At 33.6% G+C, this 24,328-nt stretch overlaps 4 protein-coding genes across 11 annotated transcripts; 2 read left to right on the plus strand and 2 right to left on the minus strand.

Annotated features, from left to right (window-relative positions):
• The first annotated feature begins 7,063 nt into the window (after window positions 1–7,063).
• Window positions 7,064–10,175, plus strand: LOC107958654 (inorganic phosphate transporter 1-4). The gene is given in 3 exon segments (XM_016894482.2): window positions 7,064–7,221; window positions 8,316–8,881; window positions 8,884–10,175. Coding segments are annotated over 2 exon segments (1,620 nt in total). The 5' UTR covers window positions 7,064–7,221; window positions 8,316–8,364; the 3' UTR covers window positions 9,987–10,175.
• A 5,400-nt stretch (window positions 10,176–15,575) lies between these two features.
• LOC107961338 (uncharacterized) lies at window positions 15,576–16,413 on the minus strand. The gene is made up of 2 exons (XM_016897498.2): window positions 16,181–16,413; window positions 15,576–15,878 (listed from the first exon to the last, which is right to left on the minus strand). The coding sequence occupies exons 1-2, from the start codon at window positions 16,355–16,357 to the stop codon at window positions 15,717–15,719; spliced, it is 339 nt and encodes a 112-aa protein (XP_016752987.1). The 5' UTR covers window positions 16,358–16,413; the 3' UTR covers window positions 15,576–15,716.
• Window positions 16,414–17,635: 1,222 nt separating this feature from the next.
• LOC107958653 (chromatin modification-related protein MEAF6) lies at window positions 17,636–20,201 on the plus strand. 7 transcript variants are annotated; one of them, XM_041097976.1, is made up of 6 exons: window positions 17,636–17,937; window positions 17,999–18,093; window positions 18,193–18,253; window positions 18,486–18,601; window positions 19,465–19,518; window positions 19,740–19,833. In XM_041097976.1, exons 1-5 carry the CDS (start codon window positions 17,901–17,903, stop codon window positions 19,492–19,494), a joined length of 339 nt encoding a protein of 112 aa, XP_040953910.1. In that variant the 5' UTR covers window positions 17,636–17,900; the 3' UTR covers window positions 19,495–19,518; window positions 19,740–19,833. The 7 variants fall into 7 exon arrangements, with proteins under 7 accessions (XP_040953910.1, XP_016749968.2, XP_040953912.1 ...); XM_016894479.2 differs by having other exon boundaries at window positions 17,648–17,937; window positions 18,193–18,296; window positions 18,508–18,601; XM_041097978.1 differs by having other exon boundaries at window positions 17,681–17,903.
• Window positions 20,202–20,513: 312 nt separating this feature from the next.
• On the minus strand, window positions 20,514–24,259 carry LOC107958649 (protein LTV1 homolog). Of its 2 annotated transcripts, none has more exons than XM_016894471.2 (6): window positions 23,883–24,259; window positions 22,601–23,083; window positions 22,112–22,510; window positions 21,248–21,847; window positions 20,995–21,122; window positions 20,514–20,827 (listed from the first exon to the last, which is right to left on the minus strand). In XM_016894471.2, the coding sequence occupies exons 2-6, from the start codon at window positions 23,060–23,062 to the stop codon at window positions 20,824–20,826; spliced, it is 1,593 nt and encodes a 530-aa protein (XP_016749960.2). In that variant the 5' UTR covers window positions 23,063–23,083; window positions 23,883–24,259; the 3' UTR covers window positions 20,514–20,823. The 2 variants fall into 2 exon arrangements, with proteins under 2 accessions (XP_016749960.2, XP_016749961.2); XM_016894472.2 differs by having other exon boundaries at window positions 23,889–24,069.
• Window positions 24,260–24,328: the final 69 nt, after the last annotated feature.

A 24,328-nucleotide genomic window follows, 5' to 3' on the forward strand; every position in this document is an offset into this window, starting at 1 on the left:
TCTATGAGGGAGATACCCATAGCGCCTTTTATGAAAGTTTACTAAGACAATAAACACGTGATTTTGTATGATGGTCTGTGTGGCGTAATCTGCTAAGCCTTTGTGGTGTATTCTATATGACCTTTGTGGCAAGTTTTGTATCATCCTATTGGCGTATTCGTTATATGTATGTGTATGGAAGGTTAGGTTATTCACCCTTATGTTAATATTTGGGGTAATTTCTGATATCTCTTCGATAGTGAGTTTTATGATGAGTATATGACGAGTTCAAAAATAGATTGGGTTGTTCGATCTGGTAGTAAAGTTTGATAAGTCATACGAGATATATTCTAAATGAGAAATTGTGTTTGTACTTTTAAAGAGAATTCTCCATAATAGTTTATCAAATTAGAATATGAGCGTATTCAAATTACAGAAGGTATAAGTGTCTATTAGTACAAATTTGGACTATGCTATGAAAGATCGAAATATGAATTATCTGATATCTGTCACATTTGAGTAGTATCATGTCTTATCTAGGGATAGTTGAAATCTAAGTTTTTGAAAAATCTAATATTCTTATGTTGTGAACTATAGATGTTTGAATTTCTTCTGAATGACCTGGAGTGTTTCCTCATCAGTATGAGTATATATTAGGTTGAATCAGGGTATGATCTGGTTGATAATTTGATTTAGCAAACTCAGTATGAGAATCCGCCAAAAGTAAGATCAGTATGTAGTATCCGCCAAGAGAATAATACTTGTGATTAACTGTTTTGGAATAACCAAAGGTAGTTGTCTAAAGAGAAGAAAAAGGTAGTATCTCCTAGTAAGATCTAGAGTCAGCCATTTAGTTAGATGCATCTTCCTTCATGAAAAGTCAATTACTATCAAATAATAATTAAGCCATTTACCACAAAGACAAACGACTCATGGCCACGTTTACTTTTCATCTATCATGTAATGCCAATGTGAGGATATTATTTACCCATTTATTATGAATTTCACTATTGTGAATGATACTACATATTGCAGAAGTTGTATACTCAATGCATTAACTTTTGGTTCCTTATCTATCTAAACTCAAGCTTTTACTTACATCAAAGCAAACGAGTCACACATAGATAGTTCATTATCCACTCAGGATTAAGGTATGTCACACTATGAACGTCACAAGTTAATAAATCCATAAACTTATTCAAAATCTATTCTATTTAGTTCTTGATTTATGTACTTCCAGTCTAGCTAGACACATCTATGTCTTTATTTTCTAGGAGTCATCCGCTCCAATGCTAAAGAAAGCATCTTCCCAATTGGACTTGATAGATGACATATTAGTCTTTCAATCGCTTTGCTCTTACGATTAAACTAATGACATGTGTTTAGGTTCATCTACTAATATAAACTAACTTTTCGTATTACGATTCAATCACGTAATACCACTTAGTATTAGTTAACCATTAAATAACCAGTGAACTAATATTTGCTTCTATTTTTTTTTTGTGCAAAAATCATTGAGAACAATATACAAAGTTTATTAATGTAATCTATGGACAATTTTATTAAACCAATCTATTCGAAAAATAAAAGTATACAAAACGAATATACTACACTTAGGGCACCAAATCTAACAGTCTCTCACTTCTCCTAGTAAAGTAGATGAGTCATATTTTGCACTCCCATACTCTCTACATTGTCAAAACCATTTTTTAAAAACAAAAATTTTGGGTTGACTTAAAAAAATGAAAATTAGAGTCGCCACTGATCTTTTATTGAGGTGTGATCGGATCACCTATAAAACAATTTTGGTCTATGAATTAAAACAACGAGTTCGGGAGTCAGTTACGTACAATGAAGGATTTGCACCCCCGTAACGCCCAAAATTGGTACCTAATTGCTTAATTGATGTCTTATGGTCTAATTTTAAAACAATTCCCCTTTTTTAAAATCTTTATTGAACTTTATTATTTTGAAAATTAAAAAATTTGGTCATTTTGCTTCAATGAGGAAATCGAAGTCCTGTAAGTTAGGATAGATTCTTTGAAGTTCCAACGACAACATGAATTTGTCTTTATTCAAAAACCTCATCTCGAGATAATAAAATGTCATATCCAATGAGTTAGGACATAACGTTTTAAATCCTCGAGATAAGCTTTAATTTTGGAATTTCTACGTTTTTATTGAAAAAGGGATACTTGGTCACCTAAATTCAATGAGAAAAATTGAAGCCCGGTAAGTTAGTGCACAATCTTCTCGAGAATCTTGGATACCAAATATCTTGGAAATTTATGGAAAAAACCATTTTAATATTTTAATCAAATGCAACCTTTTAAATAAATAATGCGATTGAATGATAACATACAATGTAAAAGGATAATTTGTAAATAAGCATACACTAATGAATAACAAATAATCAATAGATAAATACAAACAAGCATAGCAACAATAGTCTCAATCATACATTATGCAAATATTAAAATTAGCAATCAAAAGCTAAATGAATTAAAAGTCAATTTCAAAAGAAATACCAAACAAATTAACACAAATCTAATATAGCAAGCTTTAAAAAAAATTTTAAAAAATCATGAATAAAGGTAGTCAATGTATAAACAATAAATTGTATGTATAAAATATTTAAAACAAACAATATATATAGGAAAATTTGAAATAAACCAAAAAAAGAAGAAAGTCAGAAATAAATGATATATAAAATAATATCTGTTCATCTAAATAAGTAATACATATAAAATGAAAACTTAATATAGATAATAACGTATGTAAATAATAATATGTATAAAAGCTAAAATAAACAAAGCGTATACACTACACCAAAACAGGCTTTTAGCGGCGCTTTTTAGAAAATTAGGTCTTAAGATATTAATTATATATACAAAAATTGTTTTTTTTTAGAAAATATATGAACATATTTAAAAGAAAGCCTAAAGTTAACAATTACAATAATAGGAAATCAATATATATAAAATAGAAATAATTTAATATAAATTATATAATATTTAAAAAAACATTAAACTAGATTAATAATGATTAAATTGGATTTAAAACTAAATTAGAAGGAAAATATGTAAATAAAATAAAACTGAGGGCTAAAATGCAACGCACGAATAACATGGAGGACTAAATAGGAAATATTCCCTACCCCTCCAAAACGCGGCGCTGCAACCTGGGCTAAAATGAAACAAAAACCAACTGCGGGGCCAAAATTAAAAAAAAATCAAATTGAATCTGTTACGAAAGCGAGGGGACTGAAACCATAAATTGCCCATTTAGACCTCAAAAACACGCGGATCTCTTTCGAATCGAGTCGGGTCGGCGCTAGTCAGGGCTAATACGGCGTCGTTTCAGTGCCTATGAGCCCCTGCTCATAACGGTACCATATGGTACCACTATTTGAATCAATTTTTCCCAAAAAAAAACATTTGCAACCCTAAAAAATAAAAAAACCAAATGTTTCTCTACTAGGGTTTCGGCCCTAGCTTCTACGCCGCCTCGAAACCTCGCCAATCTTAGCCTTACAGTCCCCGCTCCTAACTCCGATTACGACGAAGCGAACGAGGATTCAAACGGCGCCATCATGAAGGTCAATCCCTCCTTTTAATCGCTATCCTTTTTATAAATAAACAGATCGAAAAAAATGAAATAATCGAAAAGAATAAAGAAAGAGAAATCTTAGATCACCTTTTTAAAAACTCTGTTTTAATTGCTTTTTTTATTTTCTTTTTTTTTCCAATCCTCCCCTTTTACAAATTTTCAATGGCTTTTTATAGCCAAAATGAAACAAGAAAATAAAATAAAAAGAAATCTATTTTGTTATTTGTTGGCCTTGATTTGCGATTTTCTGATTTTCTTGCTTGTTGCCATTTTTGTTGTGCAGGTACAAGCTCGGAGGGGACGTACGCGCGCGGTGGCACAATACGCGCGGGGGAGAGCTTGGCTGTTGCGGCGCTAGGAGCTGGATACTGCTAAGGTTTTTGGTTCTGTTTTTAATTTAGGTTGGGCTTATTGGGCTAGGGGTATTTAGGTTAGTGGGCTAAATTAAATTAGGTTTTGGATTAGAGTTTGGGCTAGTGTGATTTTGGGATTTAATTTATCATTTTTTTTTATTTTGTAATCTGGACTTTGGACTTTTAATATTAATATTTGGTTTTTCACATTTATCAGGCTTGGGCAAAAATTGAGTATTACATACATGTTTCTCAAAACTCCTAGCTATTAGAGTCTTAGTACACATGCGACACTCACACACGATTTCCAACAAGCAGCACAATTTAGCCATTCATGATGAGATACGTAACTTCTTTGCGTCATCACTATTGATCACCTCAATTACCCAACAGATGCACCGTCATATCAATATATGCTCTCAAAACTTCTTCACCAAATCTACATTCAGAGTTCCCTTTAAATAGTAAAACTCAATTTTTGAATTTCAAAATTTTCAAGCTTTTATATTAAAAATTTTATAAATAATTATTTTTCAAAGTTATGCGAAATTACACTAACCTCAACAAAGTTACAGCTCACATCAGCGAACCTACCTCTTTTAATAGGCTTAGCCTCCTTTCTTAGCAGACTCAAAAAAGTCACTTTATAACCTCCTCTTGTATGGGGGGGCAATTGTTATACTACATTCGCGAGCCCTAACATGTGTCCTTAACAAGTAAACCACATACTATACATGTGTCTCCGTTACGCGATCCTTACGTCAAGCGAACCTTAGATGTCAGGCAACACTATGATGAACCCTCGCTAAACCATCTTCACCAGGTGCACATGGAGCCTCGAGCCCATTGGTTACCGAATTGTCCTAAGATGTCATATCATCGACCTAGAATGTTACATCACTGCCACTACAAAAATATATATATATGATTCTACCGTTAGCAAGCTCAAGACTCGTGGACTTCTTGGTTTTTCATATATGAGCTCAACCATAGCACTTAAGAGATGATAGAACCCACACCGAAACACTTAGAACCATCTTTTCCACCCAACTCCAATCTCTCCTTCCAACTCCCTTCAAACTCATCAAGAATAACAGCTCTTTGCCTTACCCTATGTTGAATTGCCACATCACAACCATTTATTCCTCCTTAAAATTATATAAATGGGAACAGAAAATTGTATTTTTATTTTCTTTTTACCATCAGTTTTTTTCTTAATTTTTTCTCTAAATTTAAATTTATGTAATTTCACTCTGTATTGCAATTCAATGGGATAACTATTACTCTCCAAAAGATAAAACAAACTAAATACCCTTTTCTACTATTATATAGGATTAAATCATGATGAGAGCAAATCTAAATATATATATATATACATCTTTAAAATATTATAAAATAATAAAAATTGAATACTCCTTCAAAAATATGCTTAATCAATACACGCGGCTTTCACAATCTTGAACTTTGGAGTCTACTTTTTTGGGACAGTAATAGTAAATTAACTAAACGTTAGAATAAATTAACTCTTAAAAGTAAGTTTTTATGTTGAAACCCAGATGATCCAAAGAAGTAATGGCGTGACAGCTAACATAACGATTCACGTGTAAACCTTATATGAATCATTAAATTTATTTAAAAAATATCTTAAATTTTAGAAATTATAGAACAATTATAGAATTATAAAATTATATTTAAACTTTATATAAATCATTATAAAATTCATAAAAGAAATTTTTTTGTTTAGCAAGTCTGAAATTTCTTATTTCGATAATAAGTAAATGGGGAGCTTGAAGTGTAATAGTAATTGAATTTGTGTAGACGATGTAATGAGGAGTTTGAGTGATAATAAGTTTACTACTTGGTGGCTTAAAGTTAATAATGGGTAATAGTTTTGATTGAAAAGAGCTGGTGTGAGGGAAGTGACGTACAATGGTGTGCGAGGAAAAACAAAAGTAAATTTTTTTATAATTATTTTAATTTTCTATAATTTATAATATTTTAATAATATTTGTAGTATTCCTCAGCCACCTGGACCCATGTCAGCAATATAAGAGGTGTTAACCTCTCCTTTGACTCTACCTGAAACAATGTTTTGGTTAACCACTCGTCCCGGCGAGAGGAGTGATACTGTTTCATTATCAATGCCACTTGCCAGATAACCACTCCTGACAAGCCCTCCACTCATTGATAATGAGATGAACATCCCTTAAGTGTAAACATATTCTTGATACAATAAGGGGTCCACTCGAGCGTAAGAACCTCGTATAGATTAAAGACATAATAAAATGAGTTCCACAGTGCACGTCTTTCACGCTCTACATGATGACAACTTTCCTTATAACAACTTGTCACGTCACACTAATAAATAAAAGGACCTCTCCTATAAATACGCTCCCACCGATTAAAAATGGATCAACTTTTCAACCTTAAAGTTACTCTGAACAAATTCATTCTCTTTCTCTCGATCAATCTGTCCTCTTGCTCCTTTTTGACTCTCCACCTCTTTAAGTGAACCGGCCTCCATAGAACTACCACTTATTCCTCCTCCCTTACTGTACTTTGTATCAACAAGATTATATAATGTTTAATAAATTTATAATTTTCTATAGTTATATATTTATTTTTATAATAGTTTTTAATAATTTTTATATACTCTTTTCTAAACTGCTAATTTTTTTTATGTCAGCATTTAAGGAATAGGAATTCGATGGGAAAATTAATTTCAATGGCTCAATTTATTCTTAACTTTCGGTTAAGAATTAGCAACTTTTTCCCGGTTAGTTTCACTAAGTTCTAATCTCATCCTTTTCTTTAAAAAAATCTTTTAAGTAATCCTATGTGATGGCCTGATAGTTAAAGATTCTTATCGCCCCAGATATGACTTAAATTCGAGTCGCGTTAGTTGTATTTGTTATACGAGTTTTACCCTCTTATTGTAATTTAGTAAGAGAAAATCTTTTTTGGTTCTTAAAAATTAAAATGCAAACCCAAAAAAAAAGTAATAATTAGTTCATAAAAGGAAAAAAAATGGTTGGAAAGGAAAAAGGTGAAAAAGGCAGAGTCAGAGTCATAGTGGGAGGATTGAATTGTATCACGATTGAATCTCTAATATTATACAAAAAATTAGCGGAATATACCGATTGCCATTCGGAATATGTCGACTTCTTAAGTTGCTTCCCCCTCTATTATAAATACTCTTCCATGCTCTTTCACTTGCCTCCCATCCTCTTCCTTACCCTCTTTTTCTCACTTCTTCAAGAAACAGACGGAAAAAACACCGGTTAGTTTCACAAGCTTATGATGCTTCAACCCCTCTTTTATCTCCCTCTCCATGATTCTGTATTTCTTGTTTTTGATCTTTTACCCCTATGGTTGCTCTCAATTCTTTTTCTTTATTGGTTCATGCATGCAAATGGGATTTGCCTTTTATTAATGAGGACAAGAAATAGCTTTTTCCTACATCTGGGTTTTCTTTTTCTTTGCACGATTCCATTTTGTTAAAAGTGATAAACCCCGGTTTACTATCAGGGTCTTGATTTGATTCTATTATTCACTGTTAGCCATTTTTTCGGAGCTTTTTCCTAATGGTTTTATGAGATTTTTGTAAATCATGCAGAAAAGACTGATATTCGTCCTGGTTTTTTGTTCGTATCTGAACTTTCGGATCTGTCTGCAACACTTTATTGAAAACATAGAATCACATTATTTTAATGTTGGTTTTTTAATATAATATTTATATTCTTGGGGTTTTTCAGTTCTATAATAATACGTTTTTCACCCCCCTTGGACTTTGTAAGAATCAAAGTAAAAAAAGGTTTTTTCTTGCTTATAGTGAGAAATCAGACTTTGAAAGAGTTAAAAAGAATGGAAATTTCCTACAACTACTTCATCCTTTCCTCACCATACCTTTTTTGTTATTCAACGATACGTATCCCCTTCATAGGAATCGTTTTAAACAGCCTGTTTAGAATAATATTCCCCGGATATTCATCATAATTATTATTCTTGCGTGTCTTTTGTTTCTTACTTTATATAGGATTTTGTTGACTTACTTCCACATGATCTGCTTAGCATAGGGGTATGGTCTCCCTTGTATATTTAGGTGGGAGGGCTATAAGTATAACTATAGGTATGGTGATGGTCTAGTGTGAATATGACTTGTTTGGGTTTATATATATATATGAGGGTTAATATGGTACTTGTAGTTGTAGCAAATTATTGGTGGATGAATCTACCTAATGTTAGGATGTAGGATAATCAAGTTGGCTAAGGAAAGTCAGACAAGAGCTTTAAAAGTCTACAGTGGAAAATGATATTTTGATTAAATAGTTTATTTTATTTGGTTGTAACCTGTGCCTATATATATCTTTGCAGAGTAAGAGATAGCATAGATAAAAGAAGGTTGTGAGTGAGCTAGGTAGCTATGGCGGGAGAACAATTGCAGGTGCTTAATGCTCTTGATGTAGCCAAAACACAATGGTATCATTTCACAGCTATCATCATTGCTGGGATGGGTTTCTTCACTGATGCATATGATCTCTTCTGCATATCTCTTGTCACCAAATTGCTTGGCCGCATATACTATCATGTTGATGGTATGGAGAAGCCTGGAAGTTTGCCTCCCAATGTATCGGCTGCAGTTAATGGTGTAGCGTTCTGCGGAACACTAGCAGGCCAGCTCTTCTTTGGTTGGCTTGGTGATAAGCTAGGCCGAAAGAAGGTGTATGGTATGACTCTAATGCTCATGGTCATATGCTCTGTTGCATCAGGTCTCTCTTTTGGTCATACCCCTAAATCTGTCATGGCAACCCTTTGCTTCTTCCGGTTTTGGCTTGGTTTTGGCATTGGTGGCGACTATCCACTGTCTGCCACCATCATGTCTGAATATGCTAACAAGAAGACTCGCGGGGCTTTCATTGCGGCAGTGTTTGCAATGCAAGGTTTGGAATTTTAGCAGGTGGTATTTTTGCAATTATATTATCCTCTTCATTCAACGCCATGTTTGAAGCTCCACCGTATGAGGTTGATGCGCTTCGCTCCACGGTTCCGCAAGCAGACTATGTTTGGCGTATTATTTTGATGGTTGGAGCACTCCCGGCTGCTCTTACCTACTATTGGAGGATGAAGATGCCTGAAACTGCTCGTTACACTGCACTTGTTGCTAAGAATGCAAAGCGGGCCGCATCTGATATGTCAAAGGTCCTACAGATGGACATTGAGGCTGAGCCACAAAAGATTGAGCAAATAAAAGAGCAGAAATCTGGATTCGGTTTGTTTACTAAGGAGTTTGCTAAACGTCATGGGCTTCACTTGCTTGGAACAACAAGCACTTGGTTCTTGCTTGACATTGCATTCTACAGCCAGAATTTGTTCCAAAAGGATATCTTTAGTGCTATTGGCTGGATTCCTTCTGCAAAGTCCATGAATGCCATTGATGAAGTTTACAGAATTGCAAGGGCACAAACACTGATTGCTCTTTGCAGCACTGTACCAGGCTACTGGTTCACAGTGGCTTTCATTGATAAGATGGGAAGATTTGCCATCCAATTAATGGGATTTTTCTTCATGACTGTGTTTATGTTTGCACTGGCTATCCCGTATGACCACTGGACCCACAAGGACAATCGAATCGGCTTTGTTATTATGTACTCATTGACTTTCTTCTTTGCGAATTTCGGACCTAATGCCACCACATTCGTCGTACCAGCCGAGATTTTCCCAGCAAGGTTGAGGTCCACCTGCCACGGTATCTCAGCAGCCTCGGGAAAGCTTGGTGCTATTGTTGGCGCATTCGGGTTCTTGTATTTAGCTCAGAACCAGGATAAAGCCAAGGCAGATGCAGGGTACCCTGCAGGCATTGGGGTGAAGAATTCACTTATTGTATTAGGTGTAGTCAATGCCTTGGGCTTCCTCTTCACTTTCTTGGTGCCAGAATCAAAAGGAAAATCTTTAGAAGAAATGTCAGGCGAGAACGAAGATAACGAACCACAAGGAGAGGCAGAGCCGCCATCATCTAGTGGCCGCAGGGAAGCTCCAGTTGCGTAAGGCATGGACTAATGAACCAGTTCTTGGACACCGTTGTAAAGCCCTGAATATGCTGCTATATAGTAGAGTTTTAGATGTCAAGTTTCAGTTCACTGTTTTTTTTTTCCCCCAACTTAAAAAGTTTTTCAGTTTCAGTACCTTAAATTTGAGAGTTATAATAGAAAAGGTCCCATGGTTTGCATTGATCAACATATTGCTTTGTGAAGAACAGCCATCAGAATTGAACCCAGAAATGAAGGATGAGATTCTGTTAATGAGGTGAAACTAAATACGTCACAATCTGTCTGTTTATGCCATTTTTTTCAACCAATGGTTAGGTGTTCAATTCTATGACAAAAGCCCATTCAAAGCCTCGACATACAGGCACATAAGTCTAGGTGAGTAACTATGGAAGCCACTATTTGCTTGGTCCCCTTTGACTTTGATTACTTATTTTAATGTTGGAACAAAGGATTTCAAAGATGGTGTCAAGACTTTAAACACCGTGCTCTGATTCTTTGGTTGCATTCAATTTAGCAATAACGTTGAGCCAAGGCAACTCATCCATCTGATTAAAACACCCTAATCTCCTTCCTGCAGCCAACGAAATTTAACTTTTTTAACATTGCTTTTAAGAAAAAATAAAATACTTTACAAAAAACACTATTTTAATCGAAAGCAGAAACAAAAAAAAAATTTAACTTTTTTTCAAAAATATTATTTTGTCCAAAATAATATTTAAATAAATACGAAAACCTACCCATAGAGTGCAACTTTATCTAATATTTATTTTCGTAACAGAAACCAACTCCGTTGTGAAGGGAGTGGCATTGCACCATGGGAAATGCGTGTACATGTTGATTTATTTGAAAAAGTCAGAGGACATGCCTCTTGTCAAGCGAATAATGACTTATTTGCAGAGGCCATCCTCGTTAGGCCCACAATTTTTGAAAATTATTAATTCCAATTAAACTCTTAATTTTTTTTAATTTCATAAAATCTTTTAAAATTTTTAATTAAACCTATCAAAATTTTTAAAACTTCTTACTAAATTTCAAAATTTTTAAAATTTTTAGTTACACACCTGAAACTTAATGTCAAGACCCGCCACTGTTTTTTTGGCCTTTCAACTTTACAAAAAAAATCATTTTAGCTCTTAATTGATTTTTTCGTCTATTTTAACATTTGAACTTACATTGTTTTGACAAATCACCCTAAAATGGATGAAAAAATTAACCACGATTAACTTTATCAACGTGAAAAAAATATATATTTATATATATCAATGGAATTGGACTATGTTTAGGGAGTTGTGAAACTTCATTTTTAGTTAGAATTATATATATGTTTCAATTGGGTCTTAGTTCACTTGACATTAGTATTATTGTTAGTGTAAGAGGATGTGGGTTTGAATACGCCAAAATAGATTATCCTCTTATACAAAGAGAGTATGAGTCATTCTCTGAAGAAATTATTTCAGAAAAATTTTAGAGATATTCTTGTTATTTGCAACTTGACATTAGAAGTTTAGAGAAATTACAAAATTACCTCACTGGTAATTTATGAAAAAAATTTTGATTCGAAACTTGAGAATAGCGGAAAAGACTACTCGATCGAAACGTTCATCCTAAACAAACCATAAATGTACGTTTTTGATTAAGTGTTTATTACTTTAGATAACACACTAAGTTCTTATTTTGGAGAAAAAATTTAAAACTCCAAGTTTCCTTAAACCTATTTTTCGTTGCGTCTTTCAAACCTAATTTTCCAACAATTCCCTATAAGTAATATCTACCATTCCTTTCTGCTAGTACCGTTAGATGCCTCTGACCTAGCTTCAGCTGACATGGCACTCAATATATAATCATTCAACCTTCTAAAAGGCACCCTCGGTTGAGAGCTTCTTCTTAGGTTTTGCTCCTCTGTAACACCATAACCGTTGGGTCTCAACTACAAGCTATCACATTCGTTGTTGAAGCAACTACAATCGATTACATACAATTTTCATCTTTAATCATTTAGTTACAAGTATTACAAGCATACAACACAATATATATATCATTTCAGGTCAGATACGAGCTTATGAAAACTCAATACCATCCTAGGGTCGAACTAGGACTAAACTGAAAAGTTTTCAAAGTATTTCAAGTGAGTGTCTCGACTTCTAAGGCTTGGTGTCACGATATTGAAAACAGTAGCCAAGCTTCCCAACCTGATGATCAAATTAAAAAGTTTTCAAAATAAAACAATATCGACGTCGCAACGAGATGGCCTGATCTCACAACATTCAATGAGAGAAGTCGCGACATCCAAGGCAGAATACTAATCCCCTATTTTCCAATGGCAACAACTCAACATACATAATAACCATTGGCCCTAAGGCTCCAATTAAGCTATTCCAATGTTCAAACTTACCTAAAACATAGTCACTAAAGCATTAATATCAATTCCATATATGATTATAAGCAAACTCACATATTCACAACTTATATGCAAACCATTTTTGACCATTTCTAACCTTGAGTAAAACATCCCTAGGTACATGCCATTGACAAAATGGAAAAGATTATACAAACTTAGGTTGAATCGATGCTATCGTCTAGATGCTAACTTCACTTTTCTGGGGCTTTAAGAATACTTGTACCAACTCACGAAACAAACAAACCATAGCTGAGAAAACAGATACATATAACATAAGCATTAACAATATGTTTCAAGACAAACCATGCATACATGTGCTCAATATCTAACCAAATCATGTTCCAAAGTGTCAACCATTTTCCATCATCAATCTATATGTGTAAGCATACTAAGACATTATCAACCAACTTATCCAACAATGCACATAAATGACCAATTCTAACTTCTTTACCATTTACCAATCATTCCATATATATCAAGAATCAAACACACAATTATGTAACTTTACCACATGTTATTAACACCATATTATTCATGTTCCATGGCAATAATCTCTTTTACTTTTATTTCATACCATTCAACTCATTTATGGAGTTTGTCGACTAATTCGCATTTGTCTTGACCCCTAGTGCTCATTTTCTTTTGATTTGCACAATCAACTATATGATTTCAGTTTCCCACTCACATTTAAGCATAAATTAGTCCAATAACATCAATTGTTATCACATTCATCTTGTTTACCAAAATTACATTTTGCAACCCTTATTTACCAAAATTACATTTTGCAACCCTTATTAATCTAACTCAGACTTAAATGAATATTTGGATTATCCCACCAACCCACCAAGTTGGCATCGAAGTGCATCATCAAATAAACCGAAATAAGATAACTCGCACGTAACATGCATATTGGTGCATGAAGCACATTATTAGTGCACAAAGTGCATACTGGTACACAGTGCATCCTGGTGCACGAAGTACATCCCGACACACGAGGTACATCTTGGCGCATAAGTGCATAATCCGCACATAAACCAATCTTATGGCATACCAACTATATCCAACTCAACTCGATTAGTTACTAGGGTACCAATGTTCAATTCCATTTATAATTTAGTACATATATCATTTCTCAATAAAATCCACTATCACAGTCCAATTTATTAACATGTCAATATATATATCATATCATTCTATACATTTCACCCAATTTCATAGCACATATCATAATTCAAGCAATTCATGTTATTTTACATTTAATTTAATTTAGCCATCTATCTCGGTAATTCACATTCAAGCTCACTCCAATAGTATAATTTATCACTATATACTCACATTGACATTCCCATGTGCAGATAACATGAAAATGCAATCAATTAATATCACATTAAGTCATAAATGTACAAACTAGAGTTTTCAATCACTTGTCGATCACTTTCGCTTTTCCTTTCCCTCGTGAAGGTTCCACGTCGACGTTAGCTACGTACATTCACAAAACATATCAAATAATCAATTTCCACCCGATTCACAACCAAATATTAATTCATGCATATTTTGCAAGTTATTCAATTTAGTCTCTGAAATTGGGACTAACTTAACTTTAATTCTAAAGCTTCGGATTAAAATTTGATTTCACATTTATTCATTAAAGACCTTATACTTTCTATTCCTTTTGAATTTTTATAATAGTTTTGAATTTTATTCAATTTGGTCTCTAATGTACGAAACTAACAATTAAGGTTTACAATTCAGTCATTTTCATAAAGTAAGCTTAATTTCTATCAATTTCACACCTAAATCATTCAATTCTCAACAATGGACACTTATCAAAATTTCACCAGTTGATCAAATTGATCCATGAGTTAGCTTAATCAAGTTCCCATGATAAAAAAATACATAAAAATCAAAGAAAAATGGCTAGAGACTTATTTGAAATTAAGGTTAAATGTCAACTTAAGTTTTCAAAGCCTTTCTTCAATGGTGGACAGTGAGAAAGGTTGAAGAAGAAGATGATTTCCATCTTTTTCCACTAACATTTCCTATATATTATGATTAATTTTAATTAAGATTAATTAATTAACTTAATCACGCTTAATTAAACTTTAATCTTTAATTAACTTAAACTAATTACAATTAACATCACATCCCACTATCGTCCATTTAGAATTGGTTTATTTCCCATTTTAATCCTTTGGTTAATTTCTATCAAAGTTCCCAAGTCTTATTCTAACTAAAAATCTATAGCGATTAAACTTTTACAATTTAGTCTCTGTGTCTTATTAACCACATTTTTGGCTAAACTGCTTAACTAAATTTCAATTCAACAATATAATAACTCCGTAAATATTTACAGGCTCAATTTATGAAAAACGGAGTCTCAAAACCGCATTTTTTGACACCACTAAAAATTGAATCGTTACATACTCGATAGGCTTGGTCATCATCATGTGCCTTACTGGACTTGTTGGTCATGCCGAGCTTGTTGTTATCTCATGCTATCATTCACAACTTTCTTTTGTTTAATATGTCATTTCTATTTCATGTCATGTTATCGTAGATTTTTGAATATTTAATTTTGTATAAATTAAATGTTTTTAACTATTTATTCCATATAGAAAAGAAAATCTTTATACTGTTAAAATGTATTATGAAATGTTTGTGTTTGCGTTTGTACAAGTGTTATCTGTATTATGACATGTTTGCCTGACTGAAAATTGAAAATGTATTTTTGATGCTAAGAAAAAAAAACATATTTTATAACCGATATTTTAAATACCATTCAATAATTGAAGAAAAATCAATGTCGTTTCGGTTGGATCAGATCGATTTGGAGAAGGGCTTTGAATCGATTGATCCAAAAACCAGTATGAATCACTTAAACAGGGTAAAAAATCACTTGAATCAGATTTTAAAATTTTAAAATTCTTTTTATGAAATTTTAATAATGTATTTAATCGAAGTGGACGGGCCGATGAGATTGATCGGATGGACGAACTAAATCTTACCGGTTTATATTGTCAAAAGAATATGTAGCACACAAGCATGCATAATGAGAAAATAAATGTGAAATAAATCTTAGTAAAAAGACATCTTTTGACTCGTTTTAATTTTGATATTACGTAAATTGCTATTTTAAACACGAATTTAAAGTTTAAACGATAGATTGATAAGTTTAGGGAGTTGTGGATCTTCATTATAATTTTTAAATTTGATTTATCCAATCAACTATAACTAAATTACCATTCCACAACAAAACATTTCCTTAATTATAAAATATTCTTTTATTTTTAACAATAAATAGGGCTATTGTTGGATGAAAATATTAACAAATTAGGGTTTTTTGTTTTCGGGTGGAGGTGGAAAGGGTTCATGCTTGTGGCTGGCACCAGTTGGTGGATAATCTGTGATTTCCATTAGCATCCTTTCTTCATCGAATTCATGTCCTAAATATTCCCCAAACACTTCCTCAGCTTCACTTGATTTTTTCAAGTCCTACAAAATAGTATTCAGCAGATGTAATTTAAGCGGTTTCTTAGAAACATTTTTTAGTCAAAAAAAAAAATACCTTTGAGTAAAAGTTAAAATTTTCTGCTTCTGTTTTTGACCAGAATAGTGCTTTTGCAAAACAGTTTTTGTCCCCAAAGCACTTTTAAAAAGATCAAAAGCATCTTGTTTAGCAACGCTTTTGACCCAAAAGTACTTTTAGAAAACGATACTAAACTAACCCTGAAAAGCAAAATTTATATTGAAAGCATCCTCCTCCATTTTAAGATTTGAAAGATAAGAGAAATAACCTGAACAAGTAAATCTTGGACGGAAGAAGGGAATAATTCCTTATTTCCAAACTTAAATTTTAAGAAATTACCCTCATTTGTTGTAGGAACAGCAGCAGAAGAAATGATTAGGCAACATAAACCCAGAAAAAGTAGCATCATTCTAACATTAAAACCTTTCTTCTCCATGCTAATCATGAACAACAATGAGAAAAGATGAAGAAATTTGGTGATGGTGGGCTTGGTAATTACTACTTTATATAGAGTTGATTCCACATTAGTATTTTAAATTTTTAATTTAATTTTAAATTAGTATATGCTATGGTAGAAATGGTAAGCAGTATTACAACAACTCAGAGAATCAACACCTTCCATATCTTTTATTTTAAAATGAGAAATAAAGTCCTACCCATTAACTGATACTTTAAAAAGATTTTAGATGTGAAGTATTGATTTTTTTTATAATTTCTAGAGTTTTTTATTTGAGGAAATTTTTTAAAACAATATATATTTTGTGAATAAAAAACTTTTTTTTTCATTTATTTAATAACAAAATAAAAATGTGTTTTGAAAAAAAAAGTGAAATTTACTATATAAATATGTAAATTATTAAAGCTATTAATCTTTTTTTTATGCAGATTATTAGACCAATCTATGGGTCAGGTAGGCATTAACAAAATTCTAAGCCTGGCCTAAAAAATGGGTCAACTTTTTTGCCCAAGTCCATCCCGGGTTATAGATGTTAAATTTGGGATTGGCCCGGCCCATACTAAAATTTTTTATTTTATTTTTATATAAAAAATTTTAAAATACAATACATCAAAAACACCAAAAACATTATAATAAATGTTTCCCCACAAATTAAAAAAAGTTTTTATACCTAAACAACACTAAGATAGGTGCAACTTAACAAGCAAATGCCTCTAAAATAATAGCAAAATTAATAATAAAGCAATAGTTATATAATATCCAAACAATAACAACAAAATAGTAGCAACATAATAGTGAAATAATAGTAAAACAGTAAAAATAGCAAAAAAACGGTACTTGAGGACAAAAAATTTTATTTTTTGCCCAAACCCTCTCTCTTTTCATGTAGGCCTTCCTGGCTCGGCCCATGAACAAGTCTACAAGTTATCAATATTTTATTTAAATATAACTTGTTATTTATCTACTAGATAAATATGTAAATTACTAAACTTATCAATTTATTTTAAAAAAAAAAGAGAGAGAGAACAACAGTCTTTTTTTTACCACATAACTAAACCTAATCATGGGTTAGGTCAAGCCGAGTTGATGTAAAAATTTAGACTCATTTTATAGACATGGGCTCGGCCCAACTTTTTTTATTGTTTACTTTTGACCTTCAAACCAATTTATTAGGCGAATCTCAGCCGTCCAAGAGGTCATCACCCATTGAATCTCTTGGTCTTCTAGTTGCCGCGTATCAAATTTTGTATTATGGAAAAAAAAGGTATTTCTAAAGCTAACCCAATCTAACGGTCAAACTCAGTACAAATGGAGATATTGTATTGGCCAGAAGATCTGGCAACCTGATGTAGACAATTCGGACCCTTTTGGAAAACGGGGTCTTTTTTCCTTCAAACCACGTTTGAATTTCGGAACCCGATCCGAGTCCGACAAAGCTTTCATAATCAAGATTTTGGGAGAAACCCTACTTTTAGAATTTTAGGGTTCTAAATAATCTCAAAAGTTTTTTCGCGCTAAAATATGGATCACAATGGTAGCCGTTACGATACATTCTTCTTTTTTTCTAGGTAAATGTTTTAATTTCGATTGCTTTTCTTATTAAAGAAGAATTGAAATCTTTGTTTTCAGGTCAGAGAGGATCATCAACCCCGTCGGCTATGCTGGCTACTTTGCTTAGTAGAAGAGCTAAGCTTCAAGAAGAGCTTGGAAACATCGAGAGACAAGTAATTTCATATTCCCCCTCCCCCCAATTTGGTTCAAATTAGATTATATTTTACATCACTGTTTCTGGTTTTGAATGTAAGTGGGAAAGCTAAATGCAGGTGTACGATATGGAGACTAGTTATTTACAGGATCCAGGTCAATGCGGCAATGTTTTGAAAGGTTTTGAGGGGTTCCTCTCTTCATCTAATAAGAACACTGCCCTGTATGGAATGCCTGCTTTAACACTTTTTCCTTTATGTTTTTCCTCTACTTATCTGCCTATCTAATGTTAATTTTATATTATGCTTGTTTAGGATTTAAATCTGCAAAAATTGAACTTTTTAAAGTTCCATTCCTAGACATTGTCTGAAATTCCTTGAGATGAATTCAATTAAATGTAAATTTGTCTTAGGGATTTGTATGTCATGCGTCAGCCATTTATTGAAGTTGATTTGCAGCTCGAAGCGGTCCAGGAAGTTCCAGCCTGAAGACAGGCTATTCTCATTATCTTCGGTCGCTTCTCCAGTGGTGCGTATTCTTCTTTATTAAGTTGCTTTCCATCCTTTTCTTTTTTTCTTGTTTGCTGGCATATCTACTTCCTGTTCATGTCAATTGAAGTGAAGTACATGAGATTGATTTCTCCAACCGCTTGGACCTAACTGATACTCAGCTTCAGGATGTACATTGTTATAACCGAAGAACGGGGCTATAGGCAATGTCAAGTTGCCTTACTTTATGTAGGATTTTGCATGTCCATTATAAGCATTTATGACTTTTAATAGGATGAAAATGTTAGAATATAAACGAGATAGCATTTGCATTTTATCTATAGCATTTTCTTTGGTTGTAAAGGAGGGGGTGTTTCCTGTTTCTTTTTTATCCTCATTTCACGAGGGGTTCGTATCATCTTGCATTACTATCGCATACTCAGATACAGATTGAGCAACAACCATTCTAGTACCCACAAGGAGTTCATCAACTGATTGCAACTTTGTGCAAGATTCATATTGCTATTAGTGCAACAAAATTATGCATTGATGCCCCTTCTACAGAAAATCCTACCAAAAGTTTCAAACTAGATCTATAACTGGCTGATTAAGGCCATATCAAGTATGCAGATCCTGCTGCAATTTCAAACATGTCAGCACTTTATTTAAAGAGTTATGGATATTAGAATTACTATGACTACATATATATATGCATACATGGGAATAACTCTACATGGATACATGAAAGGCAAAATTCTCAATGAAGTAATTGTTTTCTTTTACTGCAGCTTATTTTCAGTAACTTCGAAGTAGCTGGAGATGTCTACAACTTATTTTCTTCAGAATTTTGTTCACTGTGGCATTTTTCTGACTGATTTTTTGCTGCTATTGTTGTTTTTTCAGGCTGAAGAGGTTGCCACTTGCCACTGCTAGAGATGGTGAGCCTGTAATATGCAGGTGCATCAACACATTTCCCTTCTTGATGTTTATTGTTTGTTGTTATTGTTGTTGTTGTTGTTGTTGTTGTTGCTGCTGCTGTTGTTGTGTGTGTGTTTTAGCAGATGGGAAATTAGACTGGTCCTGTTCGGTCTAAGGATCAAGTTTACTTTGCCAATGAGCATTAAATGCATTAATTTTGTTTTTGTTCTGAATTTTATATGTCCCTGTTTTCTTTACAGAGGAAAACCGAAGAAGGGAAGAGGTAGAGAAGCAAAGAAAATGCGACACTTCAGTGAACCAGATTATGACTATGATGATGATCCTGATGTGACTTTATGAAATGAGTTGAATCTAACGAAGTACTTTTTGGCCTTGCCTTAAAGCTTTCAAGCTTTAACTTCCAATCTTAGATGGTTTTCGTATCACAACAACCGGTGATGGCAGAGATTATTAACATGATTTTCAAGTATGCCAGATGAAAAAATGATTTTGGTTTTTCATGGTGCTCAAAATCGAATCAGGGGTTCATACGGGCAGAATGTTGAGTGATAATGTAAATGACCCTTTATGGTCTGAATCTTCTGGGCTAGTTCTGGCAACTAGTTTCGTCTTGTTTTGTTCTACTCAGCGTTTTAACAGAGATTCTAGTTGCTTTGGATCCTTAATTTTTATATTCTAAGGGGGCCAGAACCTTAAAAACTTGAGGCTTTTGGTTGAATTTGGATGATTGTATGCTTGGTTTGGAACACAAAAAATTGCTAAAGAATCTAGAATTTTAAAGCTAAATTGGGTTTCAGTGTTGAATTGCCTGCTAATCTTGCATTTAATAGTAGCCTCTTAAATCACCAAAATCTCAAGTAGACTTGCAATTAGGTAAGTAAATGGATAAATGTTACTTCAAATCTGTGAAAATATTATATTGATAAGATCTCAACCGTGCAACGCTCTATGAATTTAATTGATATAAAAATTAAAGAAAAATAAAATATTCAAGCAACCCAAATATAAAAATATATACAAGTTCGTAATATAATTTATAAATCAATAAAAGGCAGATATCCAAGTGTGTTTAGGGACAAAAATATTGAAGTAACATTCGGACGCAGACACACTACCCAAAAAGATGAACGTAAAATCAGAGCTCTTCCATGCTTTCCATCATTTTTCAACTCAAAAAGCATCAAATATAAAGAAAACTAACAATTTAATGGTTACCAAAACTAACAATTTAATGGTTACCAACCATGGATGCTCCAAGACCTGAGCAGCAAATAAGAGCACCCCAATGGAAGAAACTGCCTCAAACAACAGCCATCTCAACATTCACCTATTTAAAGCAAAAATCAAAAGTCAAACTATCAATCAAATTGTCTCTTAATTGTCTATGATTGCAAGAAACAAATCAATGATACTTGGAAAAGGGGGTCATAAAATTGTCAACTTGAACCAATCATTCCACACAACGTGAATTTTGTAAAACAGTAAACTACCTACATTAATCGAATGGCAGATGGGCCAGATATAGCAGCTACTTTCTGAGCTTGCTGGGTTTCACTCCGGTATAGCTCTTTCATTGCCTTTTTCATTTTCCGTGCTTCACTTCGTTCCTTTTTTACAGCAAGCTGAAAGCATATAATTCATCCATTCAGCAGTGAACAAATTAAACATCATTTCAAAGCAATTAAATACATTCCCAAGCAAATAAGGCTGAACACCACTCAAACACGCATGCAAATAGATATGATACCTTCCGTTCTTTCTTTTCCTCCTTAGTCTCCTGACCATGTTGCTTTCTCTTATGCTGTTCGGGTATTATGCTACCTGCAATCTTTACTTTTTCTGCTGTAGCCTTCCTGCTATTAGGTAAAAAGTCTAGCGGGAGCTTTTCTTTTCCCCTGAGGGATATCACCTGACTTTTGGCACTCAAAGCCCCAGAAACAGTTTCAGCTAACTTCTTTTTCCTAGTTACCCCCGGAGCTTCAATTTTTCCTGGGTGGTTATCAAGGGTCGAATACGTGGAGATGATGCTCTCACAATCAAATTGTTCTGATTCATCGCTGCTTTCTTGCACAACCATCACTTTTTCATCTTCACTTTCATTTTCATAATTTTCGGCGTATTCAGCACAACGACGCATGATATCAGCAGTTAGCTCCTTGCTTTTAGGACTCTTACTACCATGCAATAAATCAGCAGGAGCTTTATATACATCATCATGCTCCAAATCATCCATATCATTTTCATTTAGAACATTTTTCAGCTTGTCTGCCAGAAACTCTTCTTCTTCAGCCATGTAACCCTCACAATCATCATCGTCGTCATCGGAGCCATATTCTTTAAGTTCAAGCTGCAATAACCAGAGAATTCGATAAAATTATCATTAGTACCATGTTCTTGAAGTTCAATCAAAAGGAAGCAAGCAAAAGGTAAAATCTTCATGCAACATTCTAATTCAAGGAAATACACTAAACAAAATAGACATAACTAAAATTTCTCGAAATAAAACTCCTAAATTGAAAGGAAACCTTCAATTCCATAAGTTCTAAACGCACAAATTACAATGAAATCAAGAAAACCAAAATAGACTATAAATTACTCTAAAAAGACTCACAATGTCGAATTGCTCATCCAAAAGGCGCCGGGAGCGTGGCTTTTCTTCCCCTTGGTAATTCCTTACTTCATTTGCAATCTCTTGATTGCCGGATTTTGTATCAGCATTCTTAACACTGGCATCAATAAACTCAAATTCTTCAACAAAATTCAACTTCTTACCACTCTCATCACCCTCCCCTTCTTCACCAGTGTTTGCCCTAACAATGAAATCCTCCTCCAAATCCTCAATATCAGATCCAAAACGCGACAAATCACTATCATCAAGCAGAGCAGCCACTTCAGGATCAAACACTTTGTTCATCCTAGCATTAAGTGTATTTGAAGCAACACTGTAAATCGATTTCTCATTATAATTCCCTTTTGAATTTGATATCTGTACTCTTGAAGCATCATAGGCCTGAGCATAACACACAAAAACAGTAATCAAACATAAATTAATCAGAAATTACACAAAATTATTTAAAGAACAATGGTAACTTGAACCAACCTTAACATCATGAGGAAGCTGGTCAGGCTTGAACTTAGGGTTATGATAGAAAGCAGAGCCTCCACCGGTGTTTCTAATCTCTCTCAAATGAATCAAATAATTGTAACCATCATCTGGAAACCCTAGCTCCAAAATCTCCTTCCTGACATTCTCCGGCAATGCACCCTTATCGTTCACGACCATACGAGAGGAGCTTCCCAACACTCTATCATAATCATCACCACTGTCACCATTGTCATTGGGTGCATCGGCAAATATAGAGTCCTCATTATCATATTGACAGTCATTATAACAATTATTATCTTCATCAAAGACGGTGTCAAAGGAGACAGGATTATTGTCGACTCGGACAAAGACTCGGTCGCTACCAGGTGAGTCACTGTAATTGGGATCAGAAGAGTCTCGAGCAAGTAGTTGGAATGTCGCTGATTTCTTTTTATCGATGAATTTCTTTTTTCCCATTATTAGGTATTTTTTCAGATACTGAAAAAATGGAACAATGAAAACAGAGATGTTATATTTATTAGTGCACTATAAACCCCAATTTTTTTAGTAGATTTATCATCACAAATCAACAATCTCAAATAGGCTTGCAATTCCATTTCTGGTTCAATCAGCCATTAGGGTCAAAACATGGGCTGAACCTAAGCCGAACTACCCATCCCATGACCATACAATAACAATTCTAATAAGTAAGCCGAACAGAGGTGAACAATCAGTTGGTTTGGTTAAAATACTCCAAAAACCGACTTAATCAACTTTGAAAAATTGAGAACCGAGAACCAAAACAACCTTAAAGAAAACCACAATAACCAATCTGGCTTTAATCGGACGTTCAGTCAGTTAACGAAATTAACCCAGAAACTGAAATTTCTATGCAAGAGCTATATACTCGGAAAACAGAAAAGAAAAGTTGACAAAAATACTAATATGTTCCCATTTTCCCAAGATATTCTGGGGAAAATAAATTAGAAATCATCACTGATTTAACAAAAAAAAAATAGATATAACGTTTCACCGAAATGATGTATTGACTGGAGTTCCAAAAAAACTATAATGCTTCACCAATAAGCTCATCCACTTTTATGCAAACATATGGTACAAAACAAGACCACTGTTTTTACGTGATTATCCTAAGCTTCGGCGCTACTACAAAAGAAAATTATTAAGTACCTGCAGTAAATCTCCATTTTTCCCAATATATATACACCAAAAGCCAATTATATATATACATATAATACAGGATTAACCCAACAGATTTCAGTAGCAAAAGAAAACTTACACTTACGGTGACGGTTGGTGTGGGTTAATTTCAGTAGCTGTCGGCTCAGCTGTGGGTGGAGCCAACGACAACGGCAAAGAAGGCGTGGCTGTGGGCTGAGGCTAAGTAGGCAAGGGAAGCTGAGACTGAGAGGAACCGTCGAATGAAAGCTATTCCTTCTTCAAAGTTTTTCTTCAGCTTAGGGTTTAACTTTTTAGTATTTTATATATATAAAGGTAAATTATGCTATTAGCCCCTATATGATGCACAAATTAAGGATTTAATCCTTACTTTGTTGCTTAATATCACAAACAATCATTCTATTTTGGTTTGAATCAATTTATTTTCTCAAGTTATTTATCGAAGCTAGCTCAATAACTAATCATGCACATTCAACAAGGCTATTAAGGAGTTGATGCTGGCCACAAGTTTTAAAACTGCTCTATACCCAAGATAAAAATCGAACC

Source organism: Gossypium hirsutum, chromosome D07 (genome assembly GCF_007990345.1).
Source record: "Gossypium hirsutum isolate 1008001.06 chromosome D07, Gossypium_hirsutum_v2.1, whole genome shotgun sequence".
In the NCBI taxonomy this organism is placed as follows: Eukaryota; Viridiplantae; Streptophyta; class Magnoliopsida; order Malvales; family Malvaceae; genus Gossypium; species Gossypium hirsutum.

Bases quoted from the DNA above. Each gene is read 5' to 3' on its own strand.
- LOC107961338 (XM_016897498.2), bottom strand. From the start codon at position 16,357: ATGATTAGCATGGAGAAGAAAGGTTTTAATGTTAGAATGATGCTACTT. The intron at 15,879-16,180 runs GTTATTTCTCTT...ACTATTTTGTAG, and splicing joins TCCAAGATTTACTTGTTCAG to GACTTGAAAAAATCAAGTGA.
- LOC107958653 (XM_016894477.2), top strand. From the start codon at position 17,901: ATGGTAGCCGTTACGATACATTCTTCTTTTTTTCTAG. The intron at 17,938-17,998 runs GTAAATGTTTTA...CTTTGTTTTCAG, and splicing joins ACATTCTTCTTTTTTTCTAG to GTCAGAGAGGATCATCAACC. The intron at 18,602-19,464 runs GTGCGTATTCTT...TTGTTTTTTCAG, and splicing joins CTTCGGTCGCTTCTCCAGTG to GCTGAAGAGGTTGCCACTTG.
- LOC107958649 (XM_016894471.2), bottom strand. From the start codon at position 23,062: ATGGGAAAAAAGAAATTCATCGATAAAAAGAAATCAGCGACATTCCAA. The intron at 22,511-22,600 runs GTTGGTTCAAGT...TGTTATGCTCAG, and splicing joins AGCTTCCTCATGATGTTAAG to GCCTATGATGCTTCAAGAGT. The intron at 21,848-22,111 runs GTGAGTCTTTTT...TGGTTATTGCAG, and splicing joins TGGATGAGCAATTCGACATT to CTTGAACTTAAAGAATATGG.